At 43.2% G+C, this 21,478-nt stretch overlaps 1 protein-coding gene and 1 long non-coding RNA gene across 2 annotated transcripts in view; both read left to right on the top strand.

The window, feature by feature from the left end:
* LOC306929460 overlaps positions 1–21,478 on the top strand; it is a 49,640-nt gene that overhangs the window by 24,525 nt on the left and 3,637 nt on the right. The window lies entirely within an intron of this gene.
* On the top strand, positions 873–17,738 carry LOC306929245 (homeodomain-interacting protein kinase 1-like; the record flags this gene model as incomplete). Its single annotated transcript, XM_079509687.1, has 5 exons — positions 873–1,025; positions 1,133–1,321; positions 1,428–1,589; positions 2,220–2,347; positions 17,732–17,738. 5 exons carry the CDS (start codon positions 873–875, stop codon positions 17,736–17,738), a joined length of 639 nt encoding a protein of 212 aa, XP_079365813.1.

Genomic DNA, 21,478 nt, shown 5'->3' with positions numbered 1-21,478 from the left:
AATACAATAATCACTCAAATAATATTGCAAGCGTTTTCATGCTCAACTGTGACCATAAGAGCTTGTCATTTAATATGGTGGCATGCAGCCGCATGATATGTCTTCATGTCTTTATATGTTGTGATGTTATAATGAAAATAAATAGTTATGATGGCATTTTATTAGATTTCAAGTGAGGCTACTCGAGCAAATGAACTGTTAAATGTGATTGATTGGAAGCAAATTAACTGTTGAATGTGATTGATTGGATACACAACAGTACAGATGTACAGTTTACAGTTCATACAATAATGACAAGGAAGCTAATAATCAGTGTGACAAAAGCCTAAATAATCTGTGTGATCATGGCTTCTCTGGTCTGGTATTTTGTTTTAAAATACACAATGTGGTCATGGGTGGTGTGGGAAGGAAGGGAACTGTAGATCTGGTTGATTCTTCTTGTGTGTATAATGATAACTTCTCCCTCTGTCTCTTCACTCTCTCTAGGCACCAAGAAAAAGCAGCAGCTTTCTGAACCCTCCATGGACAAATCCGTGTTGCCACGACACTCCAGCATGTCCAGCTCCAGTGGATCTGAACCAGAGTGGGACACAGGTGACCAAGAGGTGTTCAACTCCGATGGGCCCTTCCCAACCACTTCCATTGAGCACTTTGATTCAGAATGGGGCACCGTCGAGCAGGACCTGTTTGGCATCGTCCCTTCCCCGGCGGTTTACGTTGACATCCTGACCACATCGGCCCCCCAACAACACGCCGTCGTGTCCTGCTCAGCTGTCTCTTCCCCAATGATGCCACTGACCAAAGTGATCACCAGCTCCTCCCAACACTATGATGGACTCTTGGATTCAGAGAGTTGCATAGTCGAGCAGGACATGCTGGATGGAGGCCAGTACGTCGTCCAGAGCTTCATGGAGGAAGGGAGCTATGGGATGGTGGCCAAAGCCATCAACACGCGTACACATGACAAGGTGGCCATCAAGATAATAAAAAAATGCTTCAATTACGATGAAGTGGCAGAACACGAGGTGAGCATGGCTTTGAGAGTTTTGGCATGGTTTAGTACCTGTCTAAATAATACGACCAATGATGATTTCTAATACCTGTCTCTAAATCTGTCTTCTTGAATTTGCAGATGACCATGTTGCGAAAGCTGCAAGTGCTGGACCCAGACGCGTGTGGAATAGTGAGATATTTCGACAGCTTTGTGCATAACGGATTTAAGTGCATGGTGTTTGAGTCTCTGGATGTTGATCTCCTGGAATTCGTGGAAGGGAGAAATAATCCAATGTCCATGACGGAGATGAGGCCCATCATACGGCAGGTATGAGTTTGAAATGTGATACAAAAACAAAACATTTGGTTAAATTTCACACCACCTTGTGTTGCACATATTCATATTAATCATGGTCTTTATTCTGGACTTGCAGCTTGCCATTGCACTCCAGGCCTTGAAGGACATCGGTCTGATCCACACAGACATAAAAATGGAGAACATCATGCTGGTGAACCAACGACAACAACCCCTCAGAGTCAAACTCATTGACTTTGGTCTGGCCGTTCCTGCCTCCGAGACCAAGCAATGGAGGATTGTGCCAAATCTTGAGTATAGGTATGTGTGCTACATTTATGTGTTGAATTGTATTTATCCTGGCCTTATCTGCTCTCCAGAAAGAACAAGAATTGTTATACAGTTATTATACCGCTAACATTCTGTTATTTTAAAACCCACAGAGCACCAGAAGTATTCCTGGGTCTCCCGCTCACAGAGGCACTTGACATGTGGTCACTGGGCTGTGTCGTGACCAATGTGATGCTGAGCCGGCATTTATTCCATGGAAAGACTGAATATGATTTGGTGAGTAATCTACAGATGCACATTACAACACGCATTCTTAAGTGATCACACATGATTATGTGAAATATATCCTGGTGTTTTTTTCTGCAGGTTCAATCCATCTTCTTGACACTTGGTATGCCAGAGCAATCTCTCTTGGATGCTGGAAAAACAACCTGCAGCTTTTTCATTCAGGACGACGATACATGGAGATTCATGGTATGACACACACACACACACACACACACACACACACACACACACACACACACACACACACACACACACACACACACACACACACACATACACAGAGAGACAAACATTGTTCTTCATTCAAATCACTGAAACTCTAACTTTTTGTTTATTTATGTACTTTGTCTAGAAACCGGAGGAGTATTCCGCAGTGGTAGAGTTTGGAGCAGAAGATGAAGACCTCTTCTTGGACGATAGCTGCTCCCTGGAAGAAGTGTTCGCCTCCCTGTGTGACGATGCTGATGAAAGCGGCAACGCGTGGGTCTTCATGGACCTATTGAAACAAATGCTTCATCTGGATCCAGAGGAGAGGATAACACCTGACCAGGTGTTGGACCATCCCTTCATCACCACCAAGCCAAGTAGCACCAAACCACTGCGTCGTAGCAAGTCCACACAATAGTGTGCGATCTTGAGGTGGAGGTTTTTGTTTTGAGGAACAATTAGAACTTTCGACCGAATCAATGGAGAGATTACACTCCACTGCTGTTGCACTGGTACTGTCACGTACAGTGATATTTCTCCCACCTGTACAAGAGACTGCATTGATATCTCTGCTGCTACTCATTGCTGCTGCAAAACCTTCTCTGTACTTGTGCAAGAATTTGTCAAATTTGACCATGCATACTTGATATTGTAACTTGGACATTGTATATTGGACCATGCAGCTTATAGTATATAAGACATTTTATATTTATATTAGACATTGTGGCACAAGTGAGTGTTGTGATGTGGTCAAATGTGGTCAGTGACACAGAAAAGACCAGGTGTTTCTTCCACCCTCTGCCAGTTCTCTGGTTTCTGTTTCACATCATTGTCTGCATTCCAACTGAGAGAGAAGAAATTAGCATATGAATGCATTGCATAAATGTTTTTGTGATCTATTTTGTAAGCCCAAATCGTAAGCATGATTGAAATAAAACTTGTTGAAGGAAACATTGTGTACTTTCTTATTGTGGTACAGCCTGTGGTTTCATAGTTTCTTTAAGACGCATAACTGTTGCTTAATTATATTTCATTATAAGGGATATTTATTGGTTAATTTGAATGTGTATTATATCAGCTTCACAAACACCTGCACATACAAGTATCTGTTAAAATCATCAAATTTCATCAGATATAACAGATTTAACAGATTTTTGAGACTATAATTTTTATTTTTAAACTTGTTTTTATCCAAGGTATAGTTTCACTGAGCACCAGGCCTAGAATTCCGTCATTTTAGGGGCAAGGCCTTTTATTTAATTATTTATTATATGATAACCAGTGACCATTCACATGGTTTAATCTCTGCATTTGAATTTGTTATTGTTCACAATGAGGCATCAGCCATCATCATTTAGATTTCAACCTTGATAGACTAGACTTGAGTATAGTCCGGGAGCCGTGGGGGTGAACGTGGTTTCAACTGATTCTTGTAGCTTGGGGTCACCTCTTAAGAATTCAAGAGGGTGCCCGGTGATATCCCTTGTGCATTTTTAGTTATTAACCCCTTAATGTCCAAAACACAAAAAAATCCACCCAAAATAGAGTTTTATGATATTGCATGCAAGATACTTGATCTGAATACATCAAATTAGCTTTCTACAGTGTTCATGAATGTGGATATGCACAGTGTATTTCATTTATGATTAATGCATTATTAATAAATGCATAATAACCCCTTCATGTCCGAAAACCCTCAAATCCCATAAAATCTATATCTTTTGAGATCTAAATGCATCAAATGTACTTTCTGGAGTGTTTATCCATGAATGTGGATATGTACAATATTTTATGTAAGAATAGGGCATGTTTTTATATTAGCCCCTTCATGCTTAAAACGGAAAAATCCCATAAAATACAATAATCAATGTAAATGCATTCTAAAAAAATGCTTATTTGGAAGTGGTCATGTCCACCACATCTCTTTTCTTATGAATTAATTCTTTCAGGCCTGTCATGAGCATTCTACACCAAAACATCAACAGAACATTATGTGAATGACTATGTACTAGGCATGCCGCGGTTTACCGAATTTCGGTAATACTGCGACAGGAACAGCCACGGTGTTGATACCGTGAGATCTCCGAGTTTACGGTATTTTAATACAGCGTTGGTGGACGGCGCATGCTGCGCATGCAGTGCAACTCCACTCCCAGACTAAGGCAAAACATTTATTTTCACCACACAGCTGCAGTAGATTGAAAAGTTGCTTCCTACCTTTGAGTTAGTGTTGCTGAAAGACACCCAGATCCAATTGTATATTCCATATTTCCACATGTACTAAACTAAAAGTGTGAACTGTCAACACAGAGGCACGCAGTTGTGAGCATGCGCAGATTGCACTACCAGATTGTACCAGATTGCGCTCCAGCGTGCAGGGTACAAAACGGGCATTAGGGGGAGCCATAGTACAGTGAAATACAGTGGGGAATAGCTATTGATTCATTGATTGAATACTTTATTGGTAGAAATGTAATCAGTATAGGGTACAGTCAAACACATGTCCAAAGGGATCACTGAAAAAAGTCCTTGCAGTCTTGTTTCCATTCGGTCCTGGGTAATCAATTCATAATCATGACAAGTCACATGACAAATAACAAAATTCAAATTATCATAAAAGGTAAAAAATAAAAAAATAAGATATGTAGACCTACAGGTTGGGGAACAAAGAAGGGATTATAAGGAGGTGGGGTAGTCACTAGACATAGGGGGGGTGGGGGGGGGGGCAATCTTTTTTTTTTTATATAAATACCGTGGAATACTGAGGTATAGGTTTTCAATACCGGCACCGTACCGTACTGTAAAATCTCATACCGTGGCATGCCTACTATGTACACAGGTTTTCGCTCTTACTTACAGCCACACTTTATAATCTTCAGGTAGTGGTAGGGCTCAGTGACCTGATAGATCTGTGTATTTCCATTCAAACTACTCTGGGTCCCATGCTGGTGGAAGATGCCCATCAATATTTTGCCACAAAGCTGCTTAAAAGTGGGCCTTCTGTTTAGTTTGTAAATACATCAAAGATGCGAATATAATCCATTTCTAATGGATGCCTTGGCCTGGAAGAGAGGTCATCAGGTGGTCTCCAACCTTCTTAGAGAGTTTCAACCCTCTAAGAAGGTTGGACTCTCCAGTTGGCGGGTCAGCAGTGATTGGCCAAGTCACTGCTCCTCTAGGCTTCCAGCTATAGACAAGTCTACGGAGGGGCACCCCGTGAGCAGCCATCACCGAGGCGCAACCTGCACCGGGAGAGAGAGAGCCACACCCGGCCAACAGGGAAGTGCGAAAAACCTGCCGGCCAGGTGCAGCAAACCAGTGCTGACCACACCCCAGCGACCGCCGCGCCCAGGGCACCCCCCGCGGACCCACCCACTGTCTTTCTCTCCTGCCAGAACTAGCAGGAAGCTCTCTCTGCCTTGTGTGTTCTTGGGGGATATCAGGCACTGAGAGGCCTCCTGCCTAGTGTCCTATACGTCTCACCAGACTGTTCATCTGTGCGGTGTGCATGTTTGTTTGATTGATTGAAATATTTATTAACAGTTTGCAGAATTACAGTACATTTCAAGCACAAACTCAATACAAAGGCTGTTAACTGTGAGTGGACGACCCAATTAAGCATTACACTTGTTTACAAGAGGGTCCACCATGTTCAATTCATCAAAACATTAGAGACGTACAAATAGACACTTCTATATAGACAAAGAACAGAACAGGAATTCATCATAATGGAGGTAAAAAGGGAAAAGAAACATATACAGATATCCTTTGTTTGTTTGCCTTGGAGGAGCTGCTTTGGGTCCCCAAGTCGGCTCCGTGGCCGTACCTTGAGTTGGCTGTGTGGCCGTGACCGTCTCTTGTGTTGTCCTTGCGTTGGGGCCCCAAGTCGGCTCCGTGGCCATTTACCTTGAGTTGGCTGTGTGGCCGCGACCGTCTCTTGTGTTGTCCTTGCGTCCGTGTTTGGGGGATTCAGATTTTACGGGGGCCAGTTTCGAATTGCAGCCATCCGTAGGTGCCCTTTGAGAGCGGTTTTGAAGGAGTCAAGGGATTCGCATGTCTTAATGACTGTTGGTAGGGCGTTCCACATTTTGGTGGCATAGGAGCAAAAATAATTTAGTCCCTTGTTTGTGCCGAATCTGGGTTGTACATGGTTCGTTGCACTCCCTCTGGTGTTGTGGGTGTGGACAGTATCTAGACAGGTACATGGGTATCTTGGTGGTGTATCGAATCTTGTGGACCAGACCCATTGCAAGATGCTGTACTCTGTCGTCGACCCTAAGCCATTCCAGTCTGTCGATGTGGGCAGGGGTGAGGTGGGTTTGGGGGGCGAGGCCAAGTAGGAGCCTGACCAGTTTGTTTTGGGAAGTCTGGAGCCTAGTTGTAAGGGCCTTTGAGGTGCTGTGGTACCAGGAGGTGCATGCATAGTCAAAGAAACTTTGTACAAGGGCTCCTGTTAAGGTCTTCAAGGTGTTTTTGTTGACCAGTGAGGAGATCCTGTAAAGGAATCTTGTTCTTTGGTTGACCTTTTTTATTACGTTGGTGGCCATTTTATCACCGGAAAGATTAGCCTCCAGGATGGAACCTAGGTAGGTAATTTCATCTTTACGTGTGATAACATTGTCACCCACTCTAACCAAGAAGCCATTTGCCTTGCTGAGATTACTATTAGAGCCAAAGAGAATGGATTCAGTTTTTCCCAGGTTTAAAGATAGTTTGTTATCAGCGAGCCAGGTGCAGATTCTACCGAGTTCAGAGCTGAGGGCCTTTTCAACCTGCAGTTTCTTCCTGTCCGAGACTAGCAGTGCCGAGTCATCTGCGGACAGGAACAAGTTGCAGTCACAAGCTGAAGTCATGTCGTTAACATATATTAGGAACAGTAAAGGCCCTAGTATGCTTCCTTGTGGAACGCCACAGCTCACTGGGAGGGGGGGGGGACAGTGTTCCATTCACCACCATGTGTCCGTCCTTGTCCACACTTGGCTTTACTCTGGTGTATTTGCATCTTAACATTCTCAATGAATGATTGATGTGTTGGTGGTAGTAGTGCAGCTATAGGTTTGAAGTAGATGCATGTCCTTTCCCACATTCTTTTCTCCCAGGCTAGTAGTCTAGTTTCCTCCATAATTTCCTTAAGGGAACAGGACCTGAAGGTCCAGATGGCACTCGCCTGGAATGCCTATAGCACAAGATGAGGAGAGTGTAGTCAGACATGGGAGAAGACTTTGCAGTATCCCTGTCTCTTCCATGTCTGTCTTAATCTTGGAGCAGATGTGACAAGTCAGGTCCAAGGTCTTCCGGGTCACTTGCTTCAAGGTTATTCAAATAGGTAACTCATCCTGCACTGTGGCCATACCTCATGAAGGTGAACTCTATGAACTGTTGGTCCACCGACCATTCCATGCTCCAGCAATAGGTGATGTCACATAAAAATACCTTTGAACATGTACACTGTAGAGTTAGCACATGTAGTACATGTAGTAGAGGCCATACCATCAGATGGAGAAGGCAGTCATCTCATGTTCAGACTAGATGTCATGACAATTGACATCAGCAATTGTAATCTGACCCAATTGGGCTCACATCAGGTCCTCTGCCTCTGGAGCCTCCATCATAGATGGAGCCTCCATCTACAATCACTCTGTAGAACATGCTCAGCCATCAACTGCAGGGCACGCACACACATTCTGAAGGAACTTCTTTCCCATTCAACATCTTGGCAAAAACATCCGACAGTCACAGAACACCAGAAAGCCCACTTTCAGCTAACAGTGAACCTACTGGCCTATATATAACAAAATCATCAAGGCATGCATAGCAGGAAAAAGTATGTATGAATTGGGGTTATTATCTGTAGCCTACAGCATTGAATTGATAATATTCATAGCTGTGATTTTCAGCTGAGTATGTTTATTATTTTTGGTGGAATAGTATCTGTGTTCTATAGACCAGTATTATTTAATGGGGTCAAAGTACTCTGTCAGTTCAAAACATTGAACATCACCACATGTATGAATACATCTTGGAGAAAGTAAATTTGATGGTTTGGATTTAAGTAAATGAAATAGGCTAGCATAACCCTATTTTTGTGGGAAATGTTCGGTGGATGTTTGGTGCAAGATGCTCAAGATGGATGGCCTGAAAAGGTTAATATGCAAAGCAGATTAATTAATACAGATTAATACAGATTGTAGAATGCAAATTTGATACATTTCACTTGATTATTGTGCATACAATCTGAAAAGATTGTATGGGATTTTCGGGCATGAAGGGGTTAATATGCATGAATTAATAATACATTCATCATAAATTAAATACACTGTGCATCTCCACATTCATAAACACTGTAGAAAGCTAATTTGATGCATTTAGACTAAGTATTTTGCATGAAATACCATAAAACTCTATTTTGGGTGGATTTTTTGTGTTTTGGACATTAAGGGGTTAATAACAAAACATGCCCAAGGGATATCACCGGGCACCCTCTTGAATTATTAAGAGGTGACCCCAAGCTACAAGAATCAGTTGAGAAAAAAACTTTATCTGACGAAACCACGTTCAGCCAAAAATCAGCCTTTGGCTCCCTGACTATTAAACCCTTATTTTTTATGAAAAATAATGCATGGTATTTGGATGCCTCAGGCTGCGAATGTGGAGGACATCCAAGTTTTATACTGTGCCTATACACTACGTATAAACACACAGCAAGGTTACCAACGATAAGTGATAAACAACACCTCCAATGAATGCCCTTTCCCTTTGATCACATTCATATCAGCTCTAGTGACTCATTCATTTGGTTCTTTCTTTTTTACTTCTGTATTTTGAAATGAGATTTCCTTGCCCGGGGGCTGAGGGGTAACAACAGACATTACTCTGGCACTCGGTTGAACCAATCAAGGAGAGTGAGTGTTTCAGGGGAGAACGGAGGGCAGTGGCATCATCAAACTTGTAGAAATGCTGCCTTGTGTTTCTGGTTTCTTTCTGACCCGGAGATGCTGGAGGTTAATTGCCATTTGCTTAGTGAGGAAAAAAAGGGTTTGTCAGATGGCTGCAGGTCCTAAGAGCAGAATGGAAGTGTTATGTTCACTGCTTTTGACACGTATTGCAGCTCTCTTCCATGTCAGGGCTAAATTATCATTTCATTTGGTGAAAATAACAGTCATAACAGTCATATCATGGCGGTAAACAGGCTTCAATCAGACAGAGAAGCGTAGCTTATTAGAGCCGATATACGTGCTCGAGCAGAATTTTAATTGACACAAGAATGTTAATTATTAAACCATCTCTGCACGTCCGTTCTACTGAATCATTATTTTGACAATAGTGTCATAAAACATGACTGGAGTTACAACAAGACCTTTTAGTATTACAGTATCTGTTAATCGTTTAAAAGAAAACGCGTAATAATTTCCTTGGTGGAGATAATGTCCGCTGAATGTCAGGCCTGATTGTTGGTTTCTGCATCACATTCTGCTCTCAGCAGAACAGCAAGAACACTAAACTTAACATACTGTAGGTTACAGTGACTTGTCTTTAATTGGTGCAGCTGTCAATTCTACTTAAGAGCCGATGTAAGCTTGTCTCACTAGAGTCACTCCTACATGCACATTATATAGCCAAGACCAATGGCTGACCAACGCAGAAGGAAAGACGCCCACATACTGTCTACATCAAATGCAAATACAATGTTATGGAATCACAACATTTTGGTCTGTAGACATTGAACCTGATGAAGGTCTTTGAATTCCCATAACATATTTATTTCCATTTGATACCATCTTTCCATGCATGTGAGGATCAACCAGAAACCACCCTCCCTGCCAAAATAAAACAAACCGACATCTCTGCTGGCTCAGTACTCGTCCACTGAGCCGCGAGGAGCGCTAGAGAAAGTAAGCGAGAGAGAGAAAGGGAAGTTAAGGCATGCAACAGATTAAAAATAAATACAAATAAAAAAAACCTTGGGCCAGTTGGGAGGAGAGGTTTTCCATTTTATTTTTCATTATCTGGCTGGTGGAAGTATAAATGCCAGGAGGATTAGAGAAATTACATGGGCTCTCTCGCCTTGCCTGTTTCTGCAGCTTATCCTCCCTGTACCTCAGTTCATCTCTCTCCCCCTCTGCTCTCCCTCATCCTCCTGTCCAGCTTATCCTCCCTGTACCTCAGTTCATCTCTCTCCCCCTCTGCTCTCCCTCATCCTCCTGTCTTATCCTCCCTGTACCTCTCAGTTCATCTCTCTCCCTCTGCTCTCCCTCATCCTCCTGTCTTATCCTCCCTGTACCTCAGTTCATCTCTCTCCCCCTCTGCTCTCCCTCATCCTCCTGTCTTATCCTCCCTGTACCTCAGTTCATCTCTCTCCCCCTCTGCTCTCCCTCATCCTCCTGTCGCTCCCTCCCTCCACCTTCTCCACCTGCCACCCCCTCCCTTCTGGATCTATCTCCCTTTTGCATTCTCTAGTCTATACTCTCTCACTCACTCGCACCCGCACATTATTCACCTCACCTCACCTTTTTCTCTTCCCCCCATAATCTTTCACTCTCTATTTTTGTATAACATCTTTCCTCCACCCCCGATCCCCCCCCTCCCCACATCTCTCAGTTTTCTCCCCATCCAATCTCTCTCTCTCTCTCTCTCTCTCTCTCTCTCTCTCTCTCTCTCTCTCACCTCATACGTCTTTCTCTTCATCACTTCCTTCTCCATGCCCCTTGAATCTCCCTCATGCCTCTTTCTTCCGTCTGTTTTGTGGAGTGTGTGTGTGTCTTTCGGCTCTTGGTCTGATGGTGCATCAGCACAGTCAGGCCCCTGTTGGCCAGCCAGCACCAAGCAGGCAGCAGTGTCTTAAAAGAGGTGCCTCCTAATCCCAGAGATCTATTTCAGATAGAAGGGCTGACATGGGCGACAGAGATTAGAGGGGGCAGATACTGAATGTATTGATTGGCCCCTCTCATCCCAGGGCCAGCCACAGCTGCTTGTCTGTGTAATGGAATGCTGTGATGAATTTCACTCAGTAAGTCAGCAACTCCAAACGCACCACCAGGACTGGACTAAACACATGTAAACTGACTATGATACAGCAGTGTCAGGTGAGAGGAGAGGTTATAGGGGGACCAGGGGTGATGAGTGGTTTGTGTGCTGGCAACATGGAAGAATACTGAAATGCAGTACAATAATTTGTCTTTAACCATTATAAAGCTCTTTTTTTGTCTTTCTTGTCCACATTTTGACTGATGGATTTAATGGAATTAGATGGAACCAAAATGTGGAGATAAAAAATAGAAATACGTAACTGGTACTGTACGTTAAGGATACAGCAACAGAAGGGACAACCTCAAATATTTACACATCAGTCCATATCTATACAACAATATCAGTTGCTTTAAAAAAGAAAATCTGAAAAGCAGGGTCCTACATAACTATAGCTATTTGTATGGCAGCTTGGGTGAATTTACTAAGGTGGACTATTTACCGGCCATTTGTTTAACTAGAGCGGTGCCCGTTGGGCAGTGGCCTACTTTGAATGATACAAGTTGGGAATGCATTCCCCACCCAGTTATTACGTCTGTGTCCCTTTTATACCCATATATGGAGTTCTTTGTCAGGCATGGCCAAATATGGAGTCTATGTAGATGTCCGTGCATCTGTGTCCCTTTATTCCTATCTGGGGTTCTGTGTGAGGCATGGCCAAATATGGAGTGTTGTGATGTCAGAACAGGCCAGCTCAATATATGGACCCTGGTCAGGGGCCCCGTCCAGAGCCTGGTCAGGGGCCCCGTCCAGAGCCTGGTCAGGGGCCCCGTCCAGAGCCTGGTCAGGGGCCCCGTCCAGAGCCCGGGCAGAGGCCTTTTGTGACACTGGTCACTGCACTCCCTGTGGGGGTGTGGAATGCGTGTGTCATATTTGAAGTAGGTGGGGCGAACGGTTCTCGAGTTGCATGGATTACAGCCATACACACGTAAAGACAGAGACATGGTGCATTTATAGATAGATTTTGGAGCTGTTCAAACACAGATTTCCAAAATGTATAAACATGAGAATGCCAAACTACAACAACAGTTTTTACTTTTTCCACATTATTTGAATTTCCAACATTTAAAACGATCTGTTTCCCTGTCTTTAAATGTTATCCCTCCCTAAGCTGGCAGAATGCTATACAATTTTGCTGAGAGGCAAACTCACTCTGTGTTGGGCCCACAGGGTGTTTTCTCCATATTGTGGATTTTGGCAGGGTGTGGCTGCCAACAAAATTAAAGGAAAAAAGGTTGTGAGGCCAATTCATTTTGCGCTCTGCCCAAAAATCCACACGCCAAGTTCCTTCATCTTTGGACATTTATAAAGGCTTGAAATGGCTATGGCTCATTTGTACTTGACAGGGACAGATGCACAACGGAGAGAGCTTCTTTCACCTGGCAGTTAATGATACGCATGTCATTCTTGTTTGACTTTTTCCACCAGTTATGCCGTTCAGCTAGGCTGTGTGTTGGCTGGTTCTGATGGAGAAGCACTCATCTGATCGACTGCACAGTGCCCACTGGACACATGCACTGCCTGGGGTACTCAGCAATACACTGGCCAAATGTGAAGTCGCTCGGTTGAGCAGTTTCCCAAAATATGCGTGCCTATTTGGAGTGGACCATTTCTGGAGAACCACTCATCCCATCAACTTTGGGAAGCGGAGATTCAGTGTTTTGCTCAAGGACACTCCCATCACGAAGCCAAGACGACCGGATGGGATCGGACCGGGACAGTCTGGTTCCCAGGCGGCCAGTCTACACAGGACCACAATGGAAACAACATTATTGTGTATTATTGTATAACTGTAGTTATAAGAATACAAAAATATAGGTCTATATGTACGTTTTTTCAAACTGTTAAAGGATGTATAACATAAAATTCAACTTTTTCAATTTCTTTTGTGTTTTTGGGGCTCCCATATGTGTTTTCCATTCCCACAAATAACCAATTTTGAACAATCAGGCTTTCATATCATATAGGTGCTTTAATGGAAATTGCTCTCAGGAACAGCTCAACTGATTTTGTCCTCATCGTGATGTCATCAATGTCACCCTACTTTTTATAATTCCTCCTCTTCTACAGTCTGCAGTTCCAAATTTTCATTTCCACGTTGTTTACAATCTCCACCATTGTTGATTTTCCAAGCTGGCATGGAATGGAAACAAGCCTGGGTTCTTCTAGCATCAGTATTATAATGACTCAAATATTAAATAATCTGCATATCAGCACCCCCACCACCTCAGGACATTGTGGTACTGCAGCTAAAACTGCTTTCAAAGTCCAGAAAGAAATGACAAGGACTGGTTATATCAGAGTGGTGATTGATGCTCAAACCATTAGGAATAACTTTGAGGGGCATAGACAATATGATATTAAATATTAAAAGCAGTTTTAAAATGCATGTTATTTGCGCTTTAATAAAGAATTCAATCAATCAGCTGCCTCCTGGGCCACTGCTGCCAGGGTATCGGTAATTATCATGCACCTGCTTTAAAAAGACAACTTGAGTCAGAGATTATACCCCATTACGGGCAATGTTCAAATTGACCGTAATTGCTGGAATAATGTCGGTACTGGGCATCATAATGGCTCATAATGGCATCAATAAGGCATTTATGTGGAGTATGAATAGCAATTTAAAAACAAATAACTTGCACTTTGTAGTCAACCTCAGTTCTCTTTATGCATTTTCTTTGGATGTTTAGTTGGATTGATATTATTCGTGTCATAGCGGATTTGACAAGTGAATATGGTTAGACTAAATAAACTTTAATCGCATCTCCATAACAATTTGCAGCCTCAGTTACTTTTCTCTCAACAATTTTGATCACACCCGCTGTTTATTTATATTTTGCCTTACATAAAGCCTGATTGAAGACAAAATACCAAAATATGATAAAAAACACATTTCTGGAAGGAAAGCTGTATCCACATTCCATGTCTCGTAAATTAACTTTAACCATTTGTGATGGCTTGGGTCCCTCCAACTAAAGCAACATTGACATTGTGTTTTTAGTTCATTGCCTGAATGTTCATTTAAAGTCGGCAATAAGTGAGACAAAAGTGTGTGTTGATATAATTTTTAAGAAATTAGATTTAAGCGAAACACACTAACCTTCAGCATTAGGGATTTGAACCATTGGGTTCAGTTTAATTTGTCAGGTATGGTTTGGAGCATCAGGAATTGAAATGTGAGACTCACGTTCTATTACAGTTGTGCCCCTTTTCTTTAAGAATGAAGATGTTTGGCTTTAAGGGAAGTAATGAAGTGATTAGGTAAAGAGAGCGGACCAAACATGTGCTGCCGAATAGACTTAATGCTGAATCAGGTTGGCCCGGGCCGGCCTAGCGGTCCGGGAAACTAGGCTGGTAACCCACCCACCCTGTCCCTCCCAATCCCTTATCTTCCTCCTTGGACCCCCATTAGCAGCAGCAAGAGTAAGTCCTTCCTTTGGGCTGAGCTTGACGTGATGCATTACCAGCAGCACACAATAGCTACAAGGCCACTGCTAATCACACCTATTGATCCGGTAATTCCAGCCATTTGAAACTCTTTACCTTGGTGGGTGGTATCAATGCATAAAGTCTCTGCTCCTTTCTGGGTCCGGCAGGGAACCCGCATGCAGTCTCAGGGGGAGTTGATTGAGGCCGGTGCCGCTTGCACACAGCCATGGACTGCATGGTCCCTGTTTAGCATGCAGCCACCACAGACTTCACAGCAAAGTCTCTGGCATTGAGAAACAAACGGCGGATGCCTGATTGACTTTCATTCCCTTTGGTGTGTGTGTGTGTGTGTGTGTGTGTGTGTGTGTGTGTGTGTGTGTGTGTGTGTGTGTGTGTGTGTGTGTGTGTGTGTGTAATGATGCTGTGCTGAGTTTGATGCGCTGGGATTTCATTGGGTGCTGATGTTATTATGCTTTTCAGTTACAGTATGTGCTGAATTGTGCTGCTATAAATGATATAATCTTGATTTATTTTGCACTGTTTTGTAGCATGGCATTGTGTCATGTACGTAACTTGCACTTACATGCAATTACAGATTCAAGACCTACAGAGCATGTTAACAGGCAGACCTTATCATTTTTCAACTAACTATTCTCAGTAACAACTGCATGCAGTAGTTGTGCAGTCGCCCCGAGCCATCCGTTATTATGCTATTCCGTCTCTGACTTAGATTTACTGCGATACACCTCCTTGACAATAATAATGGTTTAGTACAACAGGAGCAAACTCAGCACAGTATGTTCTCTGAAAAAATAATAATACTTGGGCTGAAATGTATGCCATTGCTCTGCGTGCTCACCCTGCAATGAGGCAGATGTTGCCAGGCAGCTAATGGCGGGTTTGATTTTGCTTGCCACTGCGCATATTGTAATTGACCCTATTACTGTAGTCCTGCAGGGAGATGAGCTCTTAGACACCATGGAGCACAATAATAGAATGTTTCTCTGCAACATTTCATTTCACATGCAAGATAAAAGACAGAGTCGGAGATAACAGGGCAGTTGGAGATGGATGGAGTGGAATAGAGGTGGTAGAGGTGCATTGATGTGCTACATGCCAAACTTCTTCTCGTTTACAGATACACCATTACACAACGTTACCCTTGAATGGATGGTGGCCTACTGTATAGGGGTCTTCATGGGTCCAATTTGACCGACCCATAGAATATTTTACCCAAAACTGAATGGACCCGGCCGTTATGTACATAAATAGGTAGGCGCCTCCTTCGGCTCTGGGGCGTGTGTACCAAGAGAGGAGGCAAGCTTTTGTAGATGTAGAAGTAAAAGTATTGTAAATACTCAAGTCAAGTACTGTACATTCTACATTGTACAGTACTTAAGTCAATGTACCACTGACTATAGTCTATGCATGTAATGTGGTCCCTGCTCTGACTCTCTCGCTCAGCTCGCCCATCTTCTGATCTATAAAAAGGCACTCTTCTTCGCAGTGCGCCACGGGCCATTAAAGTTGTCCCACAGCAATAAGCCTTTGTCTGCGCGACCAAACAGTTGATGCTTGATAAGCGTAATCCTTGCTTGTCTTTTAACACAGCATATGCCCAACAACACCCCCCCCCCCCCCCCCCGTGTCTGTGTGGGCTGTGCGAGGCTCTTCACAGAGCAGCTAGCAATAAATTACTCACTCGTGTCTGCCTTTTGTCTCTGGATTTGTGAGACCACTTAGAGCCGCTTTGCACTCCTGTGCAGCCGCGGCCCCTGCCGGACGGAGTTAACTGTGACTGTGGTGACTCGCGGCACACATAAGCACACGCCATGGAGTCGTTCCAATTTATTTGTCTGCCATAATAGTTTCGTGATGTTGGTATCCTGGGGGAGGTGAAGCAGCAAGAAGCTCTTTTCAAATAAAGCCCATGCATACAGGGTTAGACCTTTTTAATCTTAATTTGTATCAATATTTCAAAAATACAGCAAGCCCTAGAGATAGTGAACTTTCCAATTGTGTATAGTTATCGGCAACTGAAATCCTGAGTTGTGGTTATACTGTAAGTAGAGTATAACAACTTTATCCATTATGTCCCAGTTCTGTTCTGTGCTTAGAACTAAACTTTGTCATTTGGTAGACATGGGCCTGTGCTGATTAAATCTCAACAGTTTGGGTGTGTGCACATCTCTGTTTTTAAGATGCTGTTCAAGGTGATTTGAATATTTCTTCATCAGACCAAGCGCTTTTTGAAGTTCAGAGTCAACCCCCCAACCCCCCCCCCCCCCCCTCTCTCTCTCTCTCTCTCTCTCTCTCCTCTCTCTCTCTCTCTCTCTCCTCTCTCTCTCTCTCTCTCTCTCTCTCTCTCTCTCTCTCTCTCTCTCTCTCCTCTCTCTCTCTCTCTATCTCTCTCTATCTCTCTCTCTCTCTCTCTCTCTCTCTCTCTCTCTCTCTCTCTGGCTGCTCTGGCCCCCCTAGCCAAGCGTGGTCACCCACGCTCCCTCGTAGGCTTTACCCGCCATCCCATTAATGGCATTAGTGGGGCTTCTCAAAGGAGCAGCAGCCAAGTTGGATTAATTGGCCTCTTCTATGCAAAGCAGGCACACACCGTAACAGAAATTCAATATATGAGGAGTGTAATGAATGATTAACAAAACATTTCACAGCTTGCCCAAAGGCTAGCGAGGAATTATGTTATGCTAGATGTTCTCTCCCCTGCCCTTGCTCTCATCATGGTTCTTGTATGCAAAATGAGAAAAATGACTTTATAGCCTTTGAGGGAATAACTTGATGATAGCCAAAATGTCAATAGTCCTACCTTGTTTGTTTGAGAGTTGTCAGATGATGCTGGCATTCTCTGTCTTTGTCACCGTCATCATCATCATCATCGTCAATCATCACCCCATCGCTTCCTCGTCAGAGTACCGTATTGTTAATTTCCGCCCCAGTAGTCAATGTGTCCTGTGTGTCCCCTCTGGCTTTCCATACATCAGCCCTTCTCCGACCCATGGGAGAGCTTCAGACAGGGAGGGATCATTCATTATTGAAATGTCCGAAGGGGGTAATTCTCATGAGGCATATTTCCTCTGAATGCAGTGAATCTACAGCGAGACATTTAGCTTAATGTGGCTGTCAGGGAGAACGGCAGACACAAAGTCACACGTGTGCCATCTGGAGAACCGCGGTGCTCATCTCTTGCAGCTGCTGAGATAAAAAATACAAATAAATACTAATGCCGCAATACAGGTCATGACAAAAATATATGGTACCCAGTATTTTATTCGTTCTGATCTTAGATTTCAGATAGGCTATATCACCTTCCCCTCTGATCGGAGATATCAGATATCTCACCTTCTCTATTAAGGGGTGGTATGAAATAGCCTGGCTAATAAGCCAGACTCAAATCACACTGTCGTGTGGAATTTGAGTCTGGAGATGCTGTGTATGGATCTTGTTTCCCGGGGGGCGGGTTCAAACATTTTCTCTTTGACGCAATTGGTTAGAGCAGGGGTGGGCAACTGGCGGCCCGGGGGCCACATGCGGCCCCCACCTTCACTTAATGCGGCCCTCAGGTTAATGTCAGAATTCTGATATAATATTGGTTTCAGCTGATTACAATTCCACAACATGCAAACATGACCCGCTTTAATTACTTCAGTCTAAATTAGTAGCTCAATGCTTCAACACAAGTATAATTAAAGGCATTTGAAATGAAAAATATTAATTTTCAGAAAAAATAGCAAAAATTCAAGATTTCAATTCGAATATAGCAAAAATAGCCGATCTACAAGCTCAAAACGCGTTGCGCTGCGACGCGTTTTGAGCTTGTAGATCGGCTATTTTTGCGACGACCATAATATATGGCCCTAGGGAGTGAGTGATGAAATATAGTGGCCCTCTCCATTGTCAAAGTTGCCCACCGCTGGGTTAGAGCTACTGTCAGTCAAAGGTCTCAAGCATTGAACGTCACTGTACCAAAGCCCGCCCATATTGCATACCGTGTCCCGATTGGCCACACCAGTTCTCTGGTGTAGGAAATGGGCGTACAATTGAGCCTCTCCAGACCGTAATCCGCCAGCAGGCAATTTTTTTTTGCCAACGGCTGATTCGGTCTGGCTTATTAGCCAGGCTAGGTATGAAAGGGATGTTGTGTTCATGGCAACATTTTAGAGAATTTGTTATACTAGAAGTCCGCGAACCTCACAACTGGTCAGTCGAATGAAATTGTAAGTCTACGAGCCCAAAAACGTACTGCACTTTCGCTCCGTAGAGTAGTATAGTTTCTCTCTCTGAACTGCTGCTGTATATATATTTATTTTAGTTTAATATTAAAATGCTTGCTGTGCATATGGTGCAGTAGGTATCTTTTGAATCACCGCTCCCACAAGAAAACAGGATTCACTTTTCACATAACATTTATTTGAAAATAGTCTATATGCAGAAAGTACAGACATTGAACAGTGGAATGCATCCGAATTCACTCGAGAATGCATCAGAATGTGAGGAATACAGTGGATAAGAGAGAGGATTTGTGTTTTGTCCCCCCCCCGGATGCTTCTATTTGTCAAAACGGACCATGGGTTATTTATACAGACTCCTGACATAGCCAGAAAGATCAAGGTCCATATTTATTTACCATCAGAGGGATAATAGAAAACAGATACCTGCATGCATACTGCATGATACAAAAAACACACACTTCGGCTTGGAATGGATCACATGTGCTTCCTTGTGAGAATGGATAGCAGACATGTGTATGTTGTGCCGGGTGCTGTGCCAAAAAAACAGCAAAGTGGTATAGCATGAATGAATGAACACTACTAAGACCTGGAAGGCATCTGTGTCACCTTAGCTTCTAACTACTTTAACCATTATATTAAACTTTAGCAGATATACAAGCTCATAGCGTGGCACCAAGTGCCGGACTACTAGCTTGTAGATCTGCTATTTTTTTTAAATCATGAAAATGTGGCACAAATCTTTGAATATATATTCTTTCACAGCAAACGTGTTTAACTCATAGCTTGCTTCTGGGGGTCCCTGGAACACCACATTTTCAGAAGAGGTTCGGCAGCCAATGTGTTCTGAGGGCAGCATTCAATTTCATTGGCCCTCACGCCCATCCAATCAGCAAGAGTGGGAGGTGGGGCTAATCGTGAGAGGGGGCGGGGCTAAGAGTGGGAGGCAGGTTCAATGGAATTTTGAATGTTGGAGCGACAGCCATATTGCATCACTCTGATCCAGCTTCCAAATCTGCTCTCTGGTCCTGCTGAATTCTTCTCTGCTCCTGCTGAGAGCATAATTTAATATTGGTGTATGTAGGCTAGAGCATTTAAGCTGCCCTGAGAGCAGTATTTAAAAGCTGCCCTCAGGGCAGCAAATTAACATACCGGTAGTTGTATGCATAGCATTTAAACGGCCCTGAGAGCAGCATTCAAAAGCTGCCCTCAGAGCAGCAAATTAATATACTGCCTCCTGCTGGACGCAGAGCCAACCACAGACTGCCGAGCTGATTTCAATGCAGCACACGCTGGACTCATATCCTGTCTGGATATCTTTAATGCTAAATAAATAGCGTCAATGCTAGCGAGCTAAAATGAAGCCGTCCTTGCTCTAGAAAGCACCAATGTTTCCATCTAAACCACCGGATAATCAGCAATGACCTCCGAACATCGCGCATTTTATCCAAACCATGGAGAGCTCCGTAGATTTCGAGTTATTCCGCTTTTTAGTCAGCCTGTATAATGGGAGGTGGATTACAGCACGGTTGCGCAATCCGGTCTAGGATCGCTAAAGAAGGAAAGGCCAAGCCAAAATAATATTTAAAAAAAAAGAAATCAGCGATCCGGTTTGATATCAATAATAAAGCTTATCGGACGGAACATTACGCCAGAAGCCAGTTGCTGGTTGGATTCCTTATGACGGAACGTTCCACCAGGAGCAGTAAAACCGTTAACGTATGTATAGCATTTAAGCTGCCCTGAGAGCAGCATTCAAAAGCTGCCCTCAGAGCAGCAAATTAACAACTTGCAAATGAAATACCAGACCATAGAGATTTACTGGGCTTGGAGGACAAAACTGTCCAGCAAAACCCATGTTCCATCTTCATAAATAGTGTAACTGAAACTGAGATAATAAGTATTGTCAATACTTTAAAAGTCCTGTATTTTACCATTTAACTGTAAAGCACCGAAATTAATTAATTCATGTGTGTGTGTGTGTGTGTGTGTGTGTGTGTGTGTGTGTGTGTGTGTGTGTGTGTGTGTGTGTGTGTGTGTGTGTGTGTGTGTGTGTGTGTGTGTGTGCATATATATAAATGCAAATGATTTACGTCATCAGTGCTCTAAAAAACGCTGACATATCCTCAAAGTCCATAGACTTGGCTGGCAAACAATTTCAGTGCTCCAAACAATTGCTTGGGCTTTTGATCACTAACTAGCCTCACTATCCTGTAATTGGATCCTCATCATGCTAGCATGTGGCAGCTTAATTGGAACCATTTGACATCATGTTAAACACAGCTCCCCATGTACGTATAGTGGATTACTAATTTACTACTTTTGGCCCATCTAACATGCACTCAAATGCACTCAAAGTGTATAATTTAAGAGAAGATATTTATGTCAAGCAATACAGCGTCTCTTTGCATTCACTGCATAAAGTGTGAAACTGTGTAGTTTTAGGTCACAGTAGGCTATAAGCTTTGGAGAGAGACAGAGAGAGAAAAGGGAGCATTGCTGCTGCCCCATGAGTTCTACAAACTCTACTTCTCTGGGGACTCACAGGAGAACTGTAACCATTTCTATTCTGCGTTTGAACTCTCCACCAGCTGATTTACATTTGGAGCACCTATAATCTTCCATTTATCAGAGAGAGAGAGAGAGAGAGAGAGAGAGAGAGAGAGAGGGACTGGGACTGTGAAAGTTTCAACAGAAAAAGTAAAAAGGA

Source organism: Electrona antarctica (assembly GCF_951216825.1).
Source record: "Electrona antarctica genome assembly, chromosome: 9".
In the NCBI taxonomy this organism is placed as follows: Eukaryota; Metazoa; Chordata; class Actinopteri; order Myctophiformes; family Myctophidae; genus Electrona; species Electrona antarctica.
Note: the sequence above shows the minus strand (reverse complement) of the source record. Positions and strands in the feature narration are given on the sequence as shown.